General features: G+C 39.2%; 1 protein-coding gene across 5 annotated transcripts in view; it reads right to left on the bottom strand.

Annotated features, from left to right (window-relative positions):
- Positions 1-14,688, bottom strand: part of PTPRC (protein tyrosine phosphatase receptor type C) — a 96,578-nt gene extending 81,890 nt beyond the window's left edge. For all 5 annotated transcript variants that reach the window (XM_019750883.2, XM_019750887.2, XM_019750886.2 and 2 more), the window contains exons 1-2: positions 14,548-14,688; positions 14,351-14,466 (exon numbers count right to left, since the gene is read on the bottom strand). In XM_019750883.2, coding sequence (XP_019606442.2) covers positions 14,351-14,423 — 73 coding nt within the window. In that variant the 5' untranslated portion in view covers positions 14,424-14,466; positions 14,548-14,688. The remainder of the gene's footprint in view (positions 1-14,350; positions 14,467-14,547) is intronic.
- Positions 14,689-17,392: the final 2,704 nt, after the last annotated feature.

The raw sequence follows: 17,392 nt of genomic DNA, 5'->3' as shown, positions 1-17,392 counted from the left end.
AGGCATGTTTTCTCGTCCATCAAAACCAGATGCTCAACTCATGAAACAGGCTTAGCGTGGAAGGCAGTTTATGGTACCTGATACCCTTAAGAAGTGTCACTTCAGAGAGAATTCATGGATAACAAAAGCCAAAATAGATTCTTAAATGAATTATGCTTTACTTTTATTTGAAAGGAATTATAGTAATTATTTTCTAATTCAAATATGGACTGGAATCATGGATAAATTAAGATAAGAGACACATGGTTTTTTTCCCCAGAAACACCATTATGTAAATATTTTGATTTAAAATATAAAGGTTACTCTTCAGCAAAAAATAAATCCAAGATAAGCAATTTTTATAGAAACTGAAGTCAAGATGGTACAAAATTGTGGGTTTATGGATTGGACTGATTCTTGTCCTTGGTCTGTTAGCTCTTCAGCAAACACAGACGGTTGTAGGATCATTTGATTACACAACAGGAGTCCACACCGACAGTGAACATTCCACATGTCTGTGCTTAGATTTATCGGTTAATAGGTAAACTGTTTCTTGTTTTCTAAAATCAAGATTTCAACTTGCATTCCAACTCTTAGAATAAAAAAATCAAAAGAGAAGCTAAGCTATTAATACAATGGTAATAACAGAGCCTGTGCTCCTTTAGAGTTTCCCAACTCCTTCAAGATGTGACAACGCCTTATTTTATTTCATTCCATTACGCTTTTTTATGATGTGCGTTCATGTTTGTTTTCTATAGCCAGCCTAAACTCAGAAATGCAAATATTAAAATTTAGTTTAAAGACAAGACATTCTATTAAAGATAACCAAAAAAAAAAAAAAAAGAGAGAGAGAGAAAGAAAGAAAGAAAGAGTCACATTGGATTCTTTGAGCATCATGCTTTTTTTTTTTAATTGAGTGATTCAGATGGATGGGAAACATACATACAGTTAAATTGTTGTCCGCAGACAAAACCTTCAGTTTTACAGTGCTCCTGAAAAGTAGAATGTGACAAAACTGGCACAAATTGCACACTTAGCAACTAAAGGTATTTTTATTATTCGTACTCCCCGTCTTTGAAGTACTTCTCTGTGCCTCACTCATTTCACTTGCAGAATTTTGAGGTTCTACCTGCCTTTGATCTCTTACTAGCTGTTCTGACCCTTCTTTCATCCATGCCTTCTAGCTGCTCTCAAGGCAAGGCCACCATCTATTCTTAGACCAGGGATAATCTTTCATTTCAAAGGCCTTGGTGGTTTTCTATTGCCGGTTACCCTGAAAATAGCTTCACTCTTTCTCTGTGTGAGAATCTCCCTTTCCTGAACCTGGAGTTGGACTCATGGGTTCCTTCCCTTCTAAAGGTGCCGTGTGTCCAGAAGGCACCACCGCTCTTGACATTTAAATGATGAGACACCCCTTTGATTGAGGGGAAACTTATTCCTTTCATTTGAACTTTATCCTTGAAATAATGGGCAAAAAAGAAAAAGTGATATTTGCAGGCATAATTGAGCTAACCCAACTGAAAATGGATTACTTGGGTTTAGGAGGCTTTTCTCTCCTGACAACTGACGTACAGCCAGATTTTCAGCACTGCAGCAAATGCTGCTTCCTGGCTCACTGGTACCAGTGCCTACACGTGTGTTTATCTAGTCCCCACACGCTAAGACACTCTTGGCAATAAATCCGTCCTTTTTCTCTCGCTCCCTCCCCACAGCCCCCCACCCTTCTCTCTCCCTTTCTCCAGAGCCGAGCTGAACCAGAAGTACTAAACAGCTGCTTTATAGTCTTATGAAAGTAAGCAGGACAGGAAGAGAAAGCCACACCACCTTCTCCTGGACTGAGCCTTTGCAATATGATTGCACCGTTAAAATCACCGTCGATGGCCATAAATTCTGACGTGCTCGTTTTTCCACGGAAGCAAAATACCATCATTCAAAACTAAATATCAATAATGTTTACCTTACTTCCTATTTTGATTCAACCATAATTCTCTTTTCCTCTCTGAAGACTAATGACCAGGGGTCGTCTGAACCTTTATTTTAATGCTCTGAGGAATCAGAATGAAAATGTACAGAGAAATCTAGGGCCGGAGAGCAGTGTGGGTGAAACACCTTACCGAGTGCCAGGCATAAGGGATGAGCTCAGTGTCACTTTTTCAATTTTGATACTTAAAATTAGAACAAGGAAAATTACATTGAACTATCCCCTTTTAGGATACGATGATCAGTACAGTTTATGATAAATATTGGGGAACACACGAACAAATTTCTTTATGTTAAAGCCAAGCGCAAGCTAGACTCCGTAATGAGTTGTATATTTATGCCAAATGAGACCACATTTATATCAGAGGTTGACAAACAGTGACTGGCACGTGGGACCCTATTTTGCTTGTTAACAACTGCTTTCCTTATTAACTAACCACCAGCTACTATAAAACCAACTTGCTCTAAATCTATATCTCTTTTAAGGTAACTACCCAAACCAGAAATTAAAATTTTATATACCTATGTTCCCAAAAGAACAAACCTCTGTTTGTATGCTGTGTAATTATCTAGGCTACTAGGTCCTACCTAACATAAGCCTAAGTGATAACCAATTATTTTTTAAATTTATTCAAGAAACAAAAGATTTAAAATTTGATTTAGAAACAAGCCATTTATGTAACTAATTAACTCGCAACAAACCTGTTCAAGCATCTGCTTCAATAGTATTTTAAAGTATGTTTATCCCTATACATCAAAACAAAATATACAACCCAAGGGACTCGACAGAGAATTGCCTTTTGCAGACATTTCTAGTTAAATGTCTAATCATTAGTCTCTCAATATCTTTTACATAGCTTTCATTAAAACAAATTATCTTGTTGTACCTTTCTTTTCTTAGTAGCTAAGCTAGCAAGATATATATATATACGTATATATGATATTTAATTTTTCCAAATACTGTTATAAATTCCTTCATATTTACTTCCTTGATAATATTAAAGTTAAGTAAGGGTATCTAACAATAATTAGTATGTTCACAACCACTGTCCAATCAACCTTTCAAGATGAGACATGAATTTGGATTTTTATACGGAATTTTCTGGATTCTCTTTTTTCCATCATCCAAAGCAAAATATTTTTCTCCCTCTCCTCTCTGGCTCCCCTTTCTCAGTCTCCTTTCCTGGCTTCTCATCCCAAACCCTCCAAATATGGAGGGTGCCTAGGCTCAGGATGAGGCCCTCTGAACTTGGCCATCTAAACACTCTCCGTACACCATCGTGCTCAGCCCCTCGCCTGTCAGTTCCCCTGTGCATTCTGACTTCCAAATGTATGGCTCCAATCAAGACCTAATGAGCCCTGCACTCCTAATTCCAGTTGGTTTCTAGACCTCTCTGGTTGGGTGTCCAATGAGAATTCAAACATTAATATGGACAAAACAGAACCCTGATTGCCTGGCCTTAATTGGGGTGTTTCCCATCCGAGTTGCTCACTGGAAAAAGAAAGAAAAATGAGTCATTCTGTATCGCTTCCTACTTCCCCTCCACACAGCAAGTTCTCTTCATCTACACAACGCTGCCCTTCCCCCACCTCCACTACCAACTCTTCCGCCCCATCACCCCCTCCCCCCTCCCACCGGTTGAACTGGCTTCTAACGGGTCTCCAGGCTTTTTGACTCACTTCCAGTCTATTCTCCTCACAGCAGCCAGGGGAGTGGCTTGAATATAGGAATAAAATTAGGTCATTCCCTGCTGAAAAAGTCCAAATGGCTTCTTCCCACTACACTTAGGGGAGAGACAAATGCTTTCCATTTCCCACAAGGCCCCATGCCCTCTGCGTATCTCGCCACCTTCTCCACGCACCACGGCTCAGCACCATCCAGCAGGCACCTGCCCTCCTTTCTCTGCCTGGAACCCGCCAATTTTTTGCTTCTCTCTGAAGGTCCTTTGCACCTGCGAGTTCCTCTTCACATGAATCTTTACTTTCTTGTCAGCCAACAAGTACCTTAATGACACCTCTTCAAAGAGGCCTGCTTGATTGCTCTGCCTGATGGGCCATTCACCACCACCCCCAAACTGGCCAGTTCCTACCCTATCATTGTGTTTCATTTCATGGCACCAGTCAGTATTTGAAAATTTCTCAATTATCTCTAGGTTTTCTTGTTTGTTTTCTCTCTTGCTAAGATGTAACCTTCACAGAAGTTGGTACCTTTCGGTTGTATTTACCGCTGTGTCTGCACTTTGTGTAGTTCCTGGCACATAGTAGGAGCTCCATGAACAGCAGGTGGATCAATGAGTCAATCGTCTCATGTAATAGCTACTGCCATTATTCCCATTGCACAGAGGAGGAGACTGAGGGTCTGAAAGGTTAATTCCCTAATGTTTCATGATTGGAAAGCTTAGAGTGGAATCCAGGCAAGATAAAAGTAGAGCTTGTCTGCATCCAACATTTCTAGAATTATGTCTTCAGATTATTTTTATCAGCTTTCTGGCCCTTTTCTTCTATTTAGTGACTTCCCTCAGATCATTACTTCCTCTCAAAGCCAAAACTCGGAACTGATATCTTCTGTTTTGTTTATTTTTTCTTAGCCATTATATTAATATATCTTGATCATAGCTAAAGTATTAATACGTAAATTCAGAAAATAAAAGTGTGGATCCCTGAAAAGTAGAAAAAGACTTTGAGTGTATTAGAAATAAATTATAATCTTCACTTAGAAACCAAAAGGGGATTTGGAAACCTAAGGCTAAGAAGTGAAAGTAGAATATTTGGCCTAAATTATCCAATCGGCAACTCACATTCATCATAGCAACCAAACAATAAACAATTTTTTTCTTTCCTTCCCTTTAAGTTATAGCCAATTTGTTTTGGAGTGGAAATGTAAGCGAGCTCCCACCTGATTCATTGAACATGTCTCCTGAATGACTATGAAAAGATTATCTGGTGTGTACATTTCCTGGAATAAGATAAGAACCTCAGTGTTTTCCATGATCAAAGTGTTGAATAAAGGTCAAATTACTTCCCTTCCACTTCAAAAACAACAACAACAAAAAATCTAGAAACTTTGGTAAATTATTCAATAGCTTTCACTTTATGTCACATCAAAAACCAGTTAGGCGGGGGGAAGTCCATTCTTTCCATCAGAGACCCCGTGTGTGTTCTGTGAACCTCCTTTCCAAGATGATGGGAACACACCACCTCTGCATTATTCATGTGGCATCGGCATTCAGAGCACAGGAAAATGAATCAAAGATGTCTTTGCTTTTTATAGGGGACCCATGGTCTCAGCTGCCTTAGGTTTTGCTACAGAAATGGAAGGCGATCAGGGCACAGTGGCTCACCCGTGTAGCTGAATCAGGTGGCCAGGGCTTAAATGTATGTTCCACGCAAGTTACCTCTGAGAAAGTACGAACGACCCTCCACTCTTGGCGTGATTTGCCCACCATCATGAGGTCATGTCCTCAATTACCTGGTGATTAAGCTGACCACTAAGAAGGCTGAGTAACCCAGTGGGGAAAGAATAAACCTAGAATCAGATCCAGGGCAAAATCTCAGCCCTCACCCCCCAACTCCAACTCCTTATTAGCTGGTGACCTTGAAACATCACCAAAAAGAGCTATGGATTTCTATTTTATTTTCCATTTAAACCACGAACCAAACCAACCAAAATGCATTGGGGCTATCGGCTAGTTCCTCTTCCCATCGAGCACCTTGATTTATCAACACCTAATAATAGTCTGCACAGCTTAGTATCACTCTAGAATCTCCATCGCCGAAAGCCTGCAGAGGAAATCTGTTTGGAGCAGGGCCTTGGTGTAGGCTGGCAAGAAGAGAGTTTCTACTTAAACCGTGCATTATATGTAGATTTAAAAATAATTTTTTATTGATAATTTGTAAAAAGAGAGAATGCAAACAATTATCTGCAGATCATATATATATTTTATATATATATATATATATATATATATATATATATATATATATATATATGATTACTTTTTGGAGGAAGCTTATGGAGAATTTGGAAGATTTAAAACCCTGTCTCCAAGCAGCCGTTGCCTCAGGAATAGAGGATCATAGAGGCTGTGGTATCCCCAGCTCGTGGAACATGGGAAACTCTCCTAAATGGTTGCTCATGAAATGAATCCATGAACAAATACATAGGTTCAGCTAAGCTAATGAAATGAAGCCCTTAGAAAGTTTTCAGGTGATGGGTGTTGGGAACCTGTGAGAATTTCTATTTGCCTCCTTATTCACTTCTGTATTTCTCAAATTGCCTAGAATAATCATGGTTTACTCAGGAAAAAACTTGGGATATGCAATTTTATACACAGCACATGATCACAAGAGGCAAAGTAGGAGGGAAGACAGAAAAAGGAAATGTTAGCAAGGATTTTGAGCAATATTTTTTCTTTCTCCTGAAATTTCTATTTCCTGAAATTTTCTGTGATGGAGAAATTTAATCATGAGAAATTCACTTAAGTAACAACAACAACAAAAGGACAGACCTGAAACTGATTTTGTGTGTGTGTGTGTGAGTTGTTAAGTGTTTTCTACATACAAAATTGGGTTACACTGACAGGCCATCCATTCATTTAACCAAGAAGCACCCAGGATGAGCTGGTACTCACTGGTCGATAAGCAGAGAGACCCAGTGAGAGCAGATGTGAGCGCCCCAACTGCTGAGAGAGACAGCTACGTGCAGGGACCTCCAAGAGCCCTCTTCATGGGAACATGGCGGCACAGGGACACCTGTCCAGGAGTGAAGGTGTGGAAGGGGAGGGGCTGCCCCTGCGGGAGGGCTGCCCAGAATTAAACTTTGAAGAGCAATTATAACTTGCCCAGTTCAAAGAAAGATGTGGAGGAAAGAAAAAACAGAGTGGCCAACCGTTTGGAGACCGGAAAACAGTCTAGTTTTAGGAAAGTGCACGTTACAACAAGACTATATAAAATATGTCACAAAGGGGTGAGAAAGCTGGAGACATCGAGAGGGATTAAATTAGAACTGTGTACCATGGAATAGCTAGTATTTTTCTAAATTCAGTGACCAAAATAGGATGTTCTGACGCCTTATTTTTGACCCCGCCCACCATTGAAAACTGAGAACATTTTAAACTTATTATACGGATGCTTCTCTTTACTTTTTGATCCTCCATTCAGTAAGAAGTTGGCACAAGGTGTATAAGCTAATCAGAGAATGACATACAAATGAAAAAGAACTAAAATGTAACAATTTTAGACTACACAGCACTCCTCTGAGTGTTTTTAAAGTTTCCGCTGACTGAGAAATAACCACAACTCTCAAAATTTAAAAATGAATCCTGCTAAAGAGCTGTCAATCGCAAAATGAATGTTGCTGATAGATATATCAACACAGTAGAAATTTGAGAATGGCACAGCCTGCTCAATCTAAATTTGACAAAAGTGAAAAATTGCCTTATATAAATTACATTTTACGTTACATTAAAATGGAAAAAAGAAGAAAAGAAACTAGCAATGGTTAACACTGCACACAGGAAATTTTGTTTCTGACTAAATAGAAGAATTAAAACCTTTTTGAAATTTAAGACGTATACTGTTTGCCAAGCAAAATTACACTTATGAAAATCATAACCATAATGGAAAATTCCCAAAGGCATAAGCTATCATCAGCAAAATGATGTGGATAAAAATTCATTCATAAATTTAACAGTAATCATAAAAACAAAATGAAAACTGGCTTTGTTGAACATTAGTTCAGTAAAATAAAAATAAAATGGAAAAATTAGTAACGATTTAGTCAGGTTATATTTAAAAATTATTCAGGGAATTAAATTGGCTTACTAGAATATTTTCCTGTGAAATCTATCCTCAAGGAAAACTCATAAATGTTGGTATATTCTAATTAAATGCTTATTTTCATAAAAGTTGAGTCAACACATCCTTGAGATCAAAGTCACGGGGCCAGTGCGTTCCCTAGGCCACAGGAAGCCATTGAAGGAGGGATGGGCATAGGTGAGCTTTACCTTTCACAGAGGTCATCCAGGAGGGGTGGGTAGGACACGGTAGAGAGTGAAGGGAGGCAAGATTTGAGACAATCAGATGTGTTGTTACAATCAGATGTGATTAGAATCCTAGCAGAGTTGGGAAAGGGGATGGATTTACAAACTATTTAAAAAGACTCCAGACTATCCTGAAAGATCCCTAAAACGGGGTACAAAGTTAAAAGAACGCGAGTATCTCTAAGGGTGTATTCCTCTGCAGCTCTCATCCTCAGAGTACTTCCAAGGGGCAGGTGTCATGTGTGATCGTGTTCCAATGGGAGAGAGCTCTGTGCTCTGATCTCATGAGGTCAAATAAAGCGAAAATAAAATTATAGCTTTGCAGAGTATCTCAAGGTTTTCAAAGCATTTTCACAAATATGACCCCTTTGAATGCCCGCGACACTTCATAGATGAGGAAAGTGTATCTCAGAGGTGGGAAATGGTTTGGGTCAAGATCGTACAATTCGTTGAATTAAATTTTCAAAATGGTTTTCTCTCCAAATGCCATGGTATCCTCCAACCGGAATGGCTCCTGACTCATTTCCCATAATGCTTAATACTCCTTTTATCAGTAAACAAATAACTGGAGGGGGGGGTTGTTTTTGTTTTTACTTTAAGGGGAGATATTTAAAATAGAGCAAACACACCTATTGCCATGATATCTTCTCTTTGATGTTATCTCTTAACATCAGTTATTTATATAGGTTTCTTTAATCTATTTTCATGGCCATCAGATTTGAATATGGTTTTTGTTTTATTTACAATACAGATGATTTCTTCTTGTCTATCAGTCATTTTCGTCCTTATCAGCTTTTATTTCCTAATAAGATGATTCTGACCTGACGTGCACTCAGCTCTTGGTAGCAGATCACTGTTTTGGAGGTTTGATGACTTTCTTCCTGTTGCTCGCATTTTGGTTCAAAGTAATTTTTAAAATATATGGGCGGCAATCAATTTTACTTAAATATCATTGCATGGAGTGACCACTTTATTACCCATGCAATATATATATATACAGGAGAAATTGAAGTTTTAGTAAAGTAACTTTTTCACTTTAGAGACTTGTGTCTTATTTTTAGCAAGAAAGAAATGCTTAATCTTTAAAAATTGTACAGCTAAGCATCATGGGAGATGTTTGAGTTGGGGTCCTCAGTAAAGAATCTAAGAAGAACATTGATAATATTGCTTATTACTTTTTCAGAAGTGAATCAATACTATGAATGGACACAGAAGATGCTTATGTATTTCACTAACATTGACTTTATGTATATTTATGCTTGTCCCGGCTGAAGGAGTAGAAAAGTTTTTGCTTCTTTTTTTTTTCTCTTGTTTTTGTTGTGGTTCCTGAACACACAATACTCTGCTAAAAATAGTCATTCCCCAGACTGAAATTGAAGTAGCACACTGACATACTAAAAATTTTAGGTGATAATTTGATATTTTCTACTGTAAATACTGGTTAGGGCCATGTACACTAAATCTAATAGTTACCATAATTTTTATTTCTGCATACTTCAGTGTTATGTAGAAAGAGATGGCAATCACAGATATTGCTAAACGAACAGCCTGCACATTTCGTTTTCTTCATTCCTCCTTCCCTAAACAGCACTATGTTTATGTATGTGCTAGTCCTTTGTTAACAGGCAACTAGTATGGGCGTCGATTACTGATGAAGTTATTTAGACTAGAGTGAAATGAAGCTTAAGCAGAGACTCAGTTCGATTTCCATTCCAATTTTCTCCTGTGTAAATAGGCCTATAAACATACAAGATGGCTGGAAAAAATCAGAGATCTGGAGCAACGCCGGAAGTCTCCCTCTGCACCAAGACGACGTACACACACGTGGTCTGAACTCTAAACCTTGCCGACATGAACTCTGGGCTTCCACCAATGAAATTAGTCTACCTGAGTGCAAATTGCTATTCTTGGTCCACTCAGATGGAAATCCATTATCCCTTTATGGAGTAGGAAACGATGCCCGGACTCTCTACAAACTTCTCTGTGCACCAAGCAACATGCAGCATGTTTCATCTTCCCTGTGGCCTTGGAGCCAGCCCCCTGGCACGAGCATCAGTGCCCAGGCCGGTACCGGCGAGGCTGGACCTGAATTTGTCTTGTCCCACTGCTAGCAGCGTATCTCCCTCCCCATTCCTCACTGTTCTTCCTATTGGCATCTGTGTCAGAAGAACAAACTGACCCACCAGATGAAGTGTCATTCGTGTGACTATCCAAAGAGTAGGTGAAGGAAAACCTTGTTTAGGAACAGCATTGTTGAACTATGGATTTTTAAGGTGCCAGCGAATCTTTCCGGATGAGAGGTAAAATGGGGAGAAGAAAAAAATAGAAAAAAACAGACAAAGCCTATAAAGACCCACATCCAAAATTATTTTGATAAAATGGTCCTACTGCCTCCATCCTCCCTCTTTGCCTCTGACTCATTTTTCGTCTCATGTTTCTCCCGCCTTCTGTCCTCCCTTTCTGAAATTTTTCTTGTCCGTCTCCTCCTTCTCTTCCATTATTATAATCTGCAGTTTTGTTAAAACAAACAAACAAACAAAACATCCCTTATTTTTCCAGTGCCTGGTAAGAAATCAGGTACACATGACACCAAAAAAGCATAAGACATAATTTCTGCTGTCAGGTAAGTTACAACGGCAGTAAGTAAAGAAAGAATAAAAATACCACCATCAACAACCACCAATGGAAACAACATGTGAAAAACCCCAAGGAAAGGTGGTAAAAGTGTAAAATTTCAGTGGCAAAATTTTGTGGCAAGAGTGATAGAAGAGAATATTCGAGAGGAAATAAGATTTGCACAGAGCCTTAGTGGGCAGCCGTGAGGAAGTGTAGAGGGGGTGTTGAAACTGCCTCCTGCGTCGTCTGTTTTAATCAGTCACAGAAGAGAAAGAAAAAAAAGATGCCTGCCCAGCTCTCAGCTGGTCAGAGGACTGTTGCTCTGGCAAGGAGTTCAGAATGCACAGCAAAAGCAGTGAGCAGACATCAGTTATTTCCCCCCTTTTATCTTACAATTTCGAGCTATAGAGTGTGGAAAGAAACGGATGAGACCCCAGACAGAGGAAGAACCTATTCTAATACCCCAGGTGGAAATGATAAGGCCATGAATTCAGGAGATGAGGAAAGCAGAAAACGATTTTATAGATGTTTAGAAAGTAAATTAGAGGACTTGGGGAGCCTTTACATATATATATTTCAGAATATATGTATATATTTTGCAAACACAAAACGAGATGAAGCTTAGAAAAGAAGGCAGGTGCCCCACTTATGAGGGATGAGTCAGGAGATGGAAAATTGGGCTCATCAACACGGAGGACGGAACTAGAAGAAGCTCTGAGAGTAGGAAACACGAAGGCAACTGGCCAAGAATGGAAGCCTGTAGAACCCCAATATTTAAATGTAGACAAACGTGGAGAACCAGCAGACAGATGGTAGATGTGTGTGTGTGTTATGTAACTACATAAAAATATGCTCATTTATTTCTATATAAGTATGTATTTATAATACACACATACATATACATTTATATATGTGTGTATTATGAATACATATGCTTGTGTGTACTATGTAACTAGTGTATATAACACACTAGTATGTATGTGCGATTCCTATGTACATGAACAGAGTAGAAATACCTACGAGTATATCCCACACTAGTTCATTGTTACTGGTGAGAGAATGTCACGTGACCCAGAACACGGACAAGACCCAGCTCAAGCCAACCAACCTGCCCCTGTGCCTCCTAACGTAGAAAGACCCGTGACCCCACCTTACCTTTCCTCTAATAAAATGCATTCTAAATTCCCGTAATGAGAAGGGTCTCAGGCAGGTTTGTATTGGGAAAATACTTTTTTTTAAAAAAATCAATAAATAATCATACTGACAAATCTCTACATTGCAGAGTATTTAGAACATAAAAGGATTGCTTATGAAGTTCAATTCATAATTTGTTTTGAACACCTGTGATGTGCAAGGCATACTCCATGTTTGCAACCTGAGGTGTTTCCTCTTCATGTCGATGGCAAAATGAAGAATTAGGTGCAGGAAATGAATCTTAACTGTTATGACTCATAACTCACGTTCTCCAAGCTGTGATGGAGGGATAAAGGTGCCTGAAACCTTATTTAGACCCAGTGAACATTCATCTCTATCTGCATTCTTGAAACCATCATCGTCCCCCAGAGTTAGAGGTTTTAAACAAAGTTTTGGTTTCCAGCTTTCATGGCAAAAAAGCACAGAGCACGGAGATTACCAGTTTTTGTGTAAAACTTACCCCAGCATTGTTGCCCTGACAAAGCTGAACTTCCTTGTATTTTGGAGATGAAGTAACATGTCTGAATTGTGTACATATTTATCCACTGATGTCTCTATGCATTTGGCCCTATTCTTTATATCTTCAGAGTATACCATATAGATTTGATACCCAAAAGTCTAATATTTCCTACAAACATTAAATTTAACACATTAAAATAAAATATATAATCCAACTCATTGGTTGCTAATGAAGAAAAATATATAATTTAAAGCATTAATTAAAAAATAAAGCCTACTAACTTCCCCAATGATACACTGAATCACAAAATGTCTCTCAGAACTTAAATGCATGATAAACAAGATTTGCAGACATAGATGATTGTATCTATTTTTTTCCCCAAAAGTAAGTATATATTATATTTCAGGAAGATTATCAATGCATTTGAGAAAATTGTTTGCTCTTGATTCTTGTGTGAGCAATTGAACTTAAAAACTTGCTCTTTCCAAATAAATCTATGTATCTCCATTTAAATTGATTTCAAGGGTTTTAGATCATTTTATACTCTCAACTTGATTATAAATTCAAGATGTTTCTTACGGTAAAAAACAGTTAACAGACTGAGTTGAAATTTTTATGGTGGTTTGCTCTATGGGCAACAATATTTTCTTATTCCTTGATGCTCTTTCAGAAATGTGTTGCAACGGTTCCTGGGTGGGAACTTTTAATGGAAGTTTACTCTGATGTATAATACACATATGATCACCCTATTAAAATTGTCATCCTTTATCATTGGTTTTTGGTTATGATAAACACCCTTACAGGGAGGGTAACTTGCTAAACATTTTGTGTTCTGAGACAACATGGTATACCTATATAAATGGCTTTAATCCATCTTTGTGGTTAAGACACACACACACACTATCTCACACTGCTTTGCACACTCCGTGCTTACACTGACCATGTACCACACTCAGGAGGTACCTATACCCTGACGTTCAGAGGAAAGGAGAGCTGTGGACAGTCAGCAAGAAACATTTCTATGTCAATTCCGACAAGCAAAGCTTTTAAAACCAATGTTCTCCTTTTTTTTTTTTTCTAACTGACTTGAAATGCCTACCAAAATACCATTTCCGTATCCTTCCAGTAATAAAAAACAGCATTTTCATGCTACATCATAAGCAGAAATACTAACTATCAACTTATTAGCTACATTTAATCATCAACCAAAATGTACTCATGTCCCGAACTGAAACTGTTCCCAAAAAAATGCCCATTAAACAGACCCAACAAAGATCTCCAACTTAAAGATCTCCAACTTAAATAGGTACCGAGAGTCCAATTAGTATCTTTTCCTACAGAATACCGCATTTACATGATTGCTGGGTTTACATATTTTTATCTCATCGAGGTTCTGACATGTACCCATCCCCAGGAAGGGCGGTGGCTTCGTAAGAATTTCCAAAGCAAATAAGCATTGAAACTGTTAGTAGGGAACCAAAAACTTCACTTCCAACACATTCTGTGATGAGAATACACAAAAAGTTACTATTTTATGAAGTAGCCAAGTGTATTGTTTGAAACTCTATAGCTAAGTATTCAATAAAATAGTTCACTAGTAATCAAAATTTGAGGAAGCAATCTTCTGGCCGGAAACAGGGAGTGGTTTACAGGCAACCAAAGCCATATTGTGACTTTTAAAAAATTCATAAATTTTCTTAAAAGGATAAATAGTCACTTATTTTGTTGTTAAAATTTCCTTGGACTAAGTTTACGTTTGTATACTTGGAAGGCTTCGGTAACAATGTGGCTTTGCTAATACCCTTGAACAGTCCGTAAACAAAGATACAGATAGACAAGGTTTTCCTTGCGAATTGTGATCCCCCCCCTCCCCAAACATATATGCCTTCTTAAACAGAAACAGTGTATTCTGTCGCGTAGCAAGCCACCTCTCTCTCAACTACAATGCCCTTGAGCAGGTCACAGCCACCTTCATCACTTCCAGTCACCAACCCTTCACTTATTTTTTTGTCCATTTCAAACCGATGGCTATCCACAAGGGAAACAAAAGCCGAGGAAAGGATGATATCCTTGGTCTTACCTGCACCAGACACTCCTATGTCCAGAAGGGCACAGCCAAATATGAGAAGTCTCAGCCACACATGCATGGTCATATCTGCAAATCAGCCGTATTCCTATGACACAGCATGCGTCCTTCTGAAAAGGCAAAATAATGGTTATCTCTGAAAAATTTTTCTCTGTAAAACCAAATCAAAAATAACAGAAATGAATGCATACTCTTCACTGTCGTCTTGTCAGACGGGGAGCAATTTCCTCCTCTGTCACCCTAAGAACAAACCACTTGCTAGTGACACGGGCTGCCAGGCAATGATGTCAGTCAGATTCGGTTTTACTAACTTCTCCAAAGTTAGCAAAGGGTCCTCTTTACAGGAAGTCAAGAAAGTTGTTTAAACTGAGTGCAAAGGCATCTTACTTCCTTACTTCAAGCAACTAGACTTAGTAGGCCTTTTACAAGACTTTTTTCCTTCAAGGAAAATGTTTTTGGAGTATCTAATTAATGCTCCCTTACAGTACTCATTACAAAAAACAAACAAACAAAAAATATATTCTCCCCAAATAATCATTTTCTTAGCTAAAAGGTGAAAACACAAATTTAGCACAGGCATACCAAAAATGGGGGTTGGCAAGATGAGCCACGAGTAGGAAATACCTGTGTATGATTTAAAATGACCAAATGAAGGAATAAATAGCAGCCTATCTGGTTATTTTTGGCAACTGGGACCATTGGCCATGGGGCAGTCAAACCAATTTCCTATGCAAAAGCCCTCTCAGAGAGTTTAGCAGGTTGGTCCCAAATCTTTCACTAATATCCTTGTGGGGCCAGGGATGAAATCAGAATGTCCCTCCACTACAGCAAATCCTGCTTCAAAAAAATCAGTGCTTCTGTGACTTGAGATAGTCTTAGAGCTGCTCGTGAGGGGAAGAATTGCCATAAAAATCAAGAACTATCTTTTACAAAAGTTAACTTTTTTTTCCCCTCTCAGCAATACTTCCCAACCTTCTTGATTAAAAGATACATTAACATACTACAACGCTTTTCGTGATCCTGCTGAGGTCCTTAGTACATCTCTAAATTAGAAAAATGTCTACTGGCAAGAAGCCACTACAGATTCAGCAGTACAATGAAATAAATTGATATCGTTATCACATGTGGTTTATTTAAAAATCATAGTGCACACACATACCAGGCATGATTCTGTGAACTATAGGTAATGCCTTAGGGACGTCTACACAGACAGAACCCTTGCCGGAACTCTCCAATCCCCAGTTAGGAAGCACTGTTAGGGTCCTTGTGTTGACGGAAATACATCTTTTGATATTTATAAACTTCTTTGTTTTACTCTCACTTTGGCTGTTAGGAGCTACAGGGCCAAATTTGCACACACATACCCTTTGTACAAACAGAAGTAGTCCCATAGCTCAAGTTCTGGATAATAGCATCATAATAAGATTTTTGTTGTGATTGCGATTTTATCACGACGGTTATGATCATAGCTAACTCACTGGGCTGTCCTCACCTCCAGGACGATGCGTCGCCCTTCAGCTGTGTAATCTAATTTGTACAACAGCCTGCGAGAGACCTCGTGGTTTTATCCCTCTTTCATCCGGGAAGTTCAGAGAGCGTAGGGGATGGGTCCAAGCTCTCGCATGTCGCCAGTGCACAGGCTGTGTTTGGAACCCTCTCCAAGTTTCATCTCACGTTCCTTCCTTTCCTTACAAACCTTCTTCCTTTTTCCCCCTTTCCCCAATCTTTCTTACTAAGGATTTTTATCATTTTCAATCTCTAAAAGATAGACTAGTGATTCCATAAAAATGATGTGGTTCTCTTTTTGCAAAGATATTTTTAAGTAAAATAGCCGCGAATGTAAGCTCCACTTTTCAGTAGGTAGGCCTATTGAGACATATGGCAGTGGTTCCGAATTTAAGACCAGTGGACCTTTGAACACCAGGATTAGGGGCACCAACACCCCACACAGTCAGAAATCCAAGCATAACTTTGACACCAACCACCGCCAAAAAAAACTTATCTACCGTCATCCCTAGAGATCCACAAGGGATTGGTTCCAGGCTCCCCCATGGATACTCAAGACCCCCCTATAAAATGACAGAACAATGCACACAGTCAGCTGTCAGCATCCACGGATTCTCAACCCCAGATGGAAAATACTTTTCCACCTGTGGTTGGTTGAAGCCACAGATTCAAAACCCACGGATACAGAGGGCTGACTTTGTAGTCATTGAAAAAATTGCACATAAGTGGACCCTCACAGTTCAAACTTGTGTAGTTTCAGGATCAGCTTCAACTCCACAGCCAATTTCTTAAAATCCATTTGCAGTGGAGAACTACTTGGGGGTTGGGATTGAATATCCTCAAGCAAACACTTGTGTTCTGTTGTGTTGTTATTATGGCAGCATACAGAGGAAAACACATGACAATCCAGTACAAAGGAGCAAAGGATATAAGACATACTCTGTCCATAACAAGCTAAACACGGGTTTAGAAGCCTTAAACAGACATTTTTAAAGAGCTTTGCAGACATAGTAAGAATGTCAGAGATTCAGTTCCAATTCAGGCAGGTGGATAGAGATTCAACCCAACGCATACTAAGATGAACTAGCACCAAACGAGGAGAATGATATATTTTATTTTCATGTGTTCAAACGGAGTTCAGGGTCTACAGGAAATAAGAGACTGTGCGTGGCACACTTTATACTGAGGACACTAAAGGTGTAAAGAAATAGAGCACCGTGCAGGGAGAAGTCAGTAAGCAAATCTGCATAATTCAGGTGCTGGCAGAGCAGACACAATCGTGAGCCCGAGGTCTGAGATGCCTGAGGCCCAAGCCGGGGTGGGGAGGGCGGTGCTAAGAAGGAAGGCCCCCGCAGCTCGCCGGGGGACAGGGCATCGCTCGCCTTTCACTAACCTGGACACCTAGATGGGGTGGCTAGCGGCTGGCCTTTCCAAGGGCATCCAAGGAAATGTCTGCATTGTCTCTCACAGGCCGAGCATCTGGGCCGGGCAAGCAGCAGCCCACAAAGTCCTGTAGAAATGGAGGGCGTG

Source organism: Rhinolophus sinicus, linkage group LG12 (genome assembly GCF_036562045.2).
Source record: "Rhinolophus sinicus isolate RSC01 linkage group LG12, ASM3656204v1, whole genome shotgun sequence".
Classification (NCBI taxonomy): Eukaryota; Metazoa; Chordata; class Mammalia; order Chiroptera; family Rhinolophidae; genus Rhinolophus; species Rhinolophus sinicus.
Note: the sequence above shows the minus strand (reverse complement) of the source record. Positions and strands in the feature narration are given on the sequence as shown.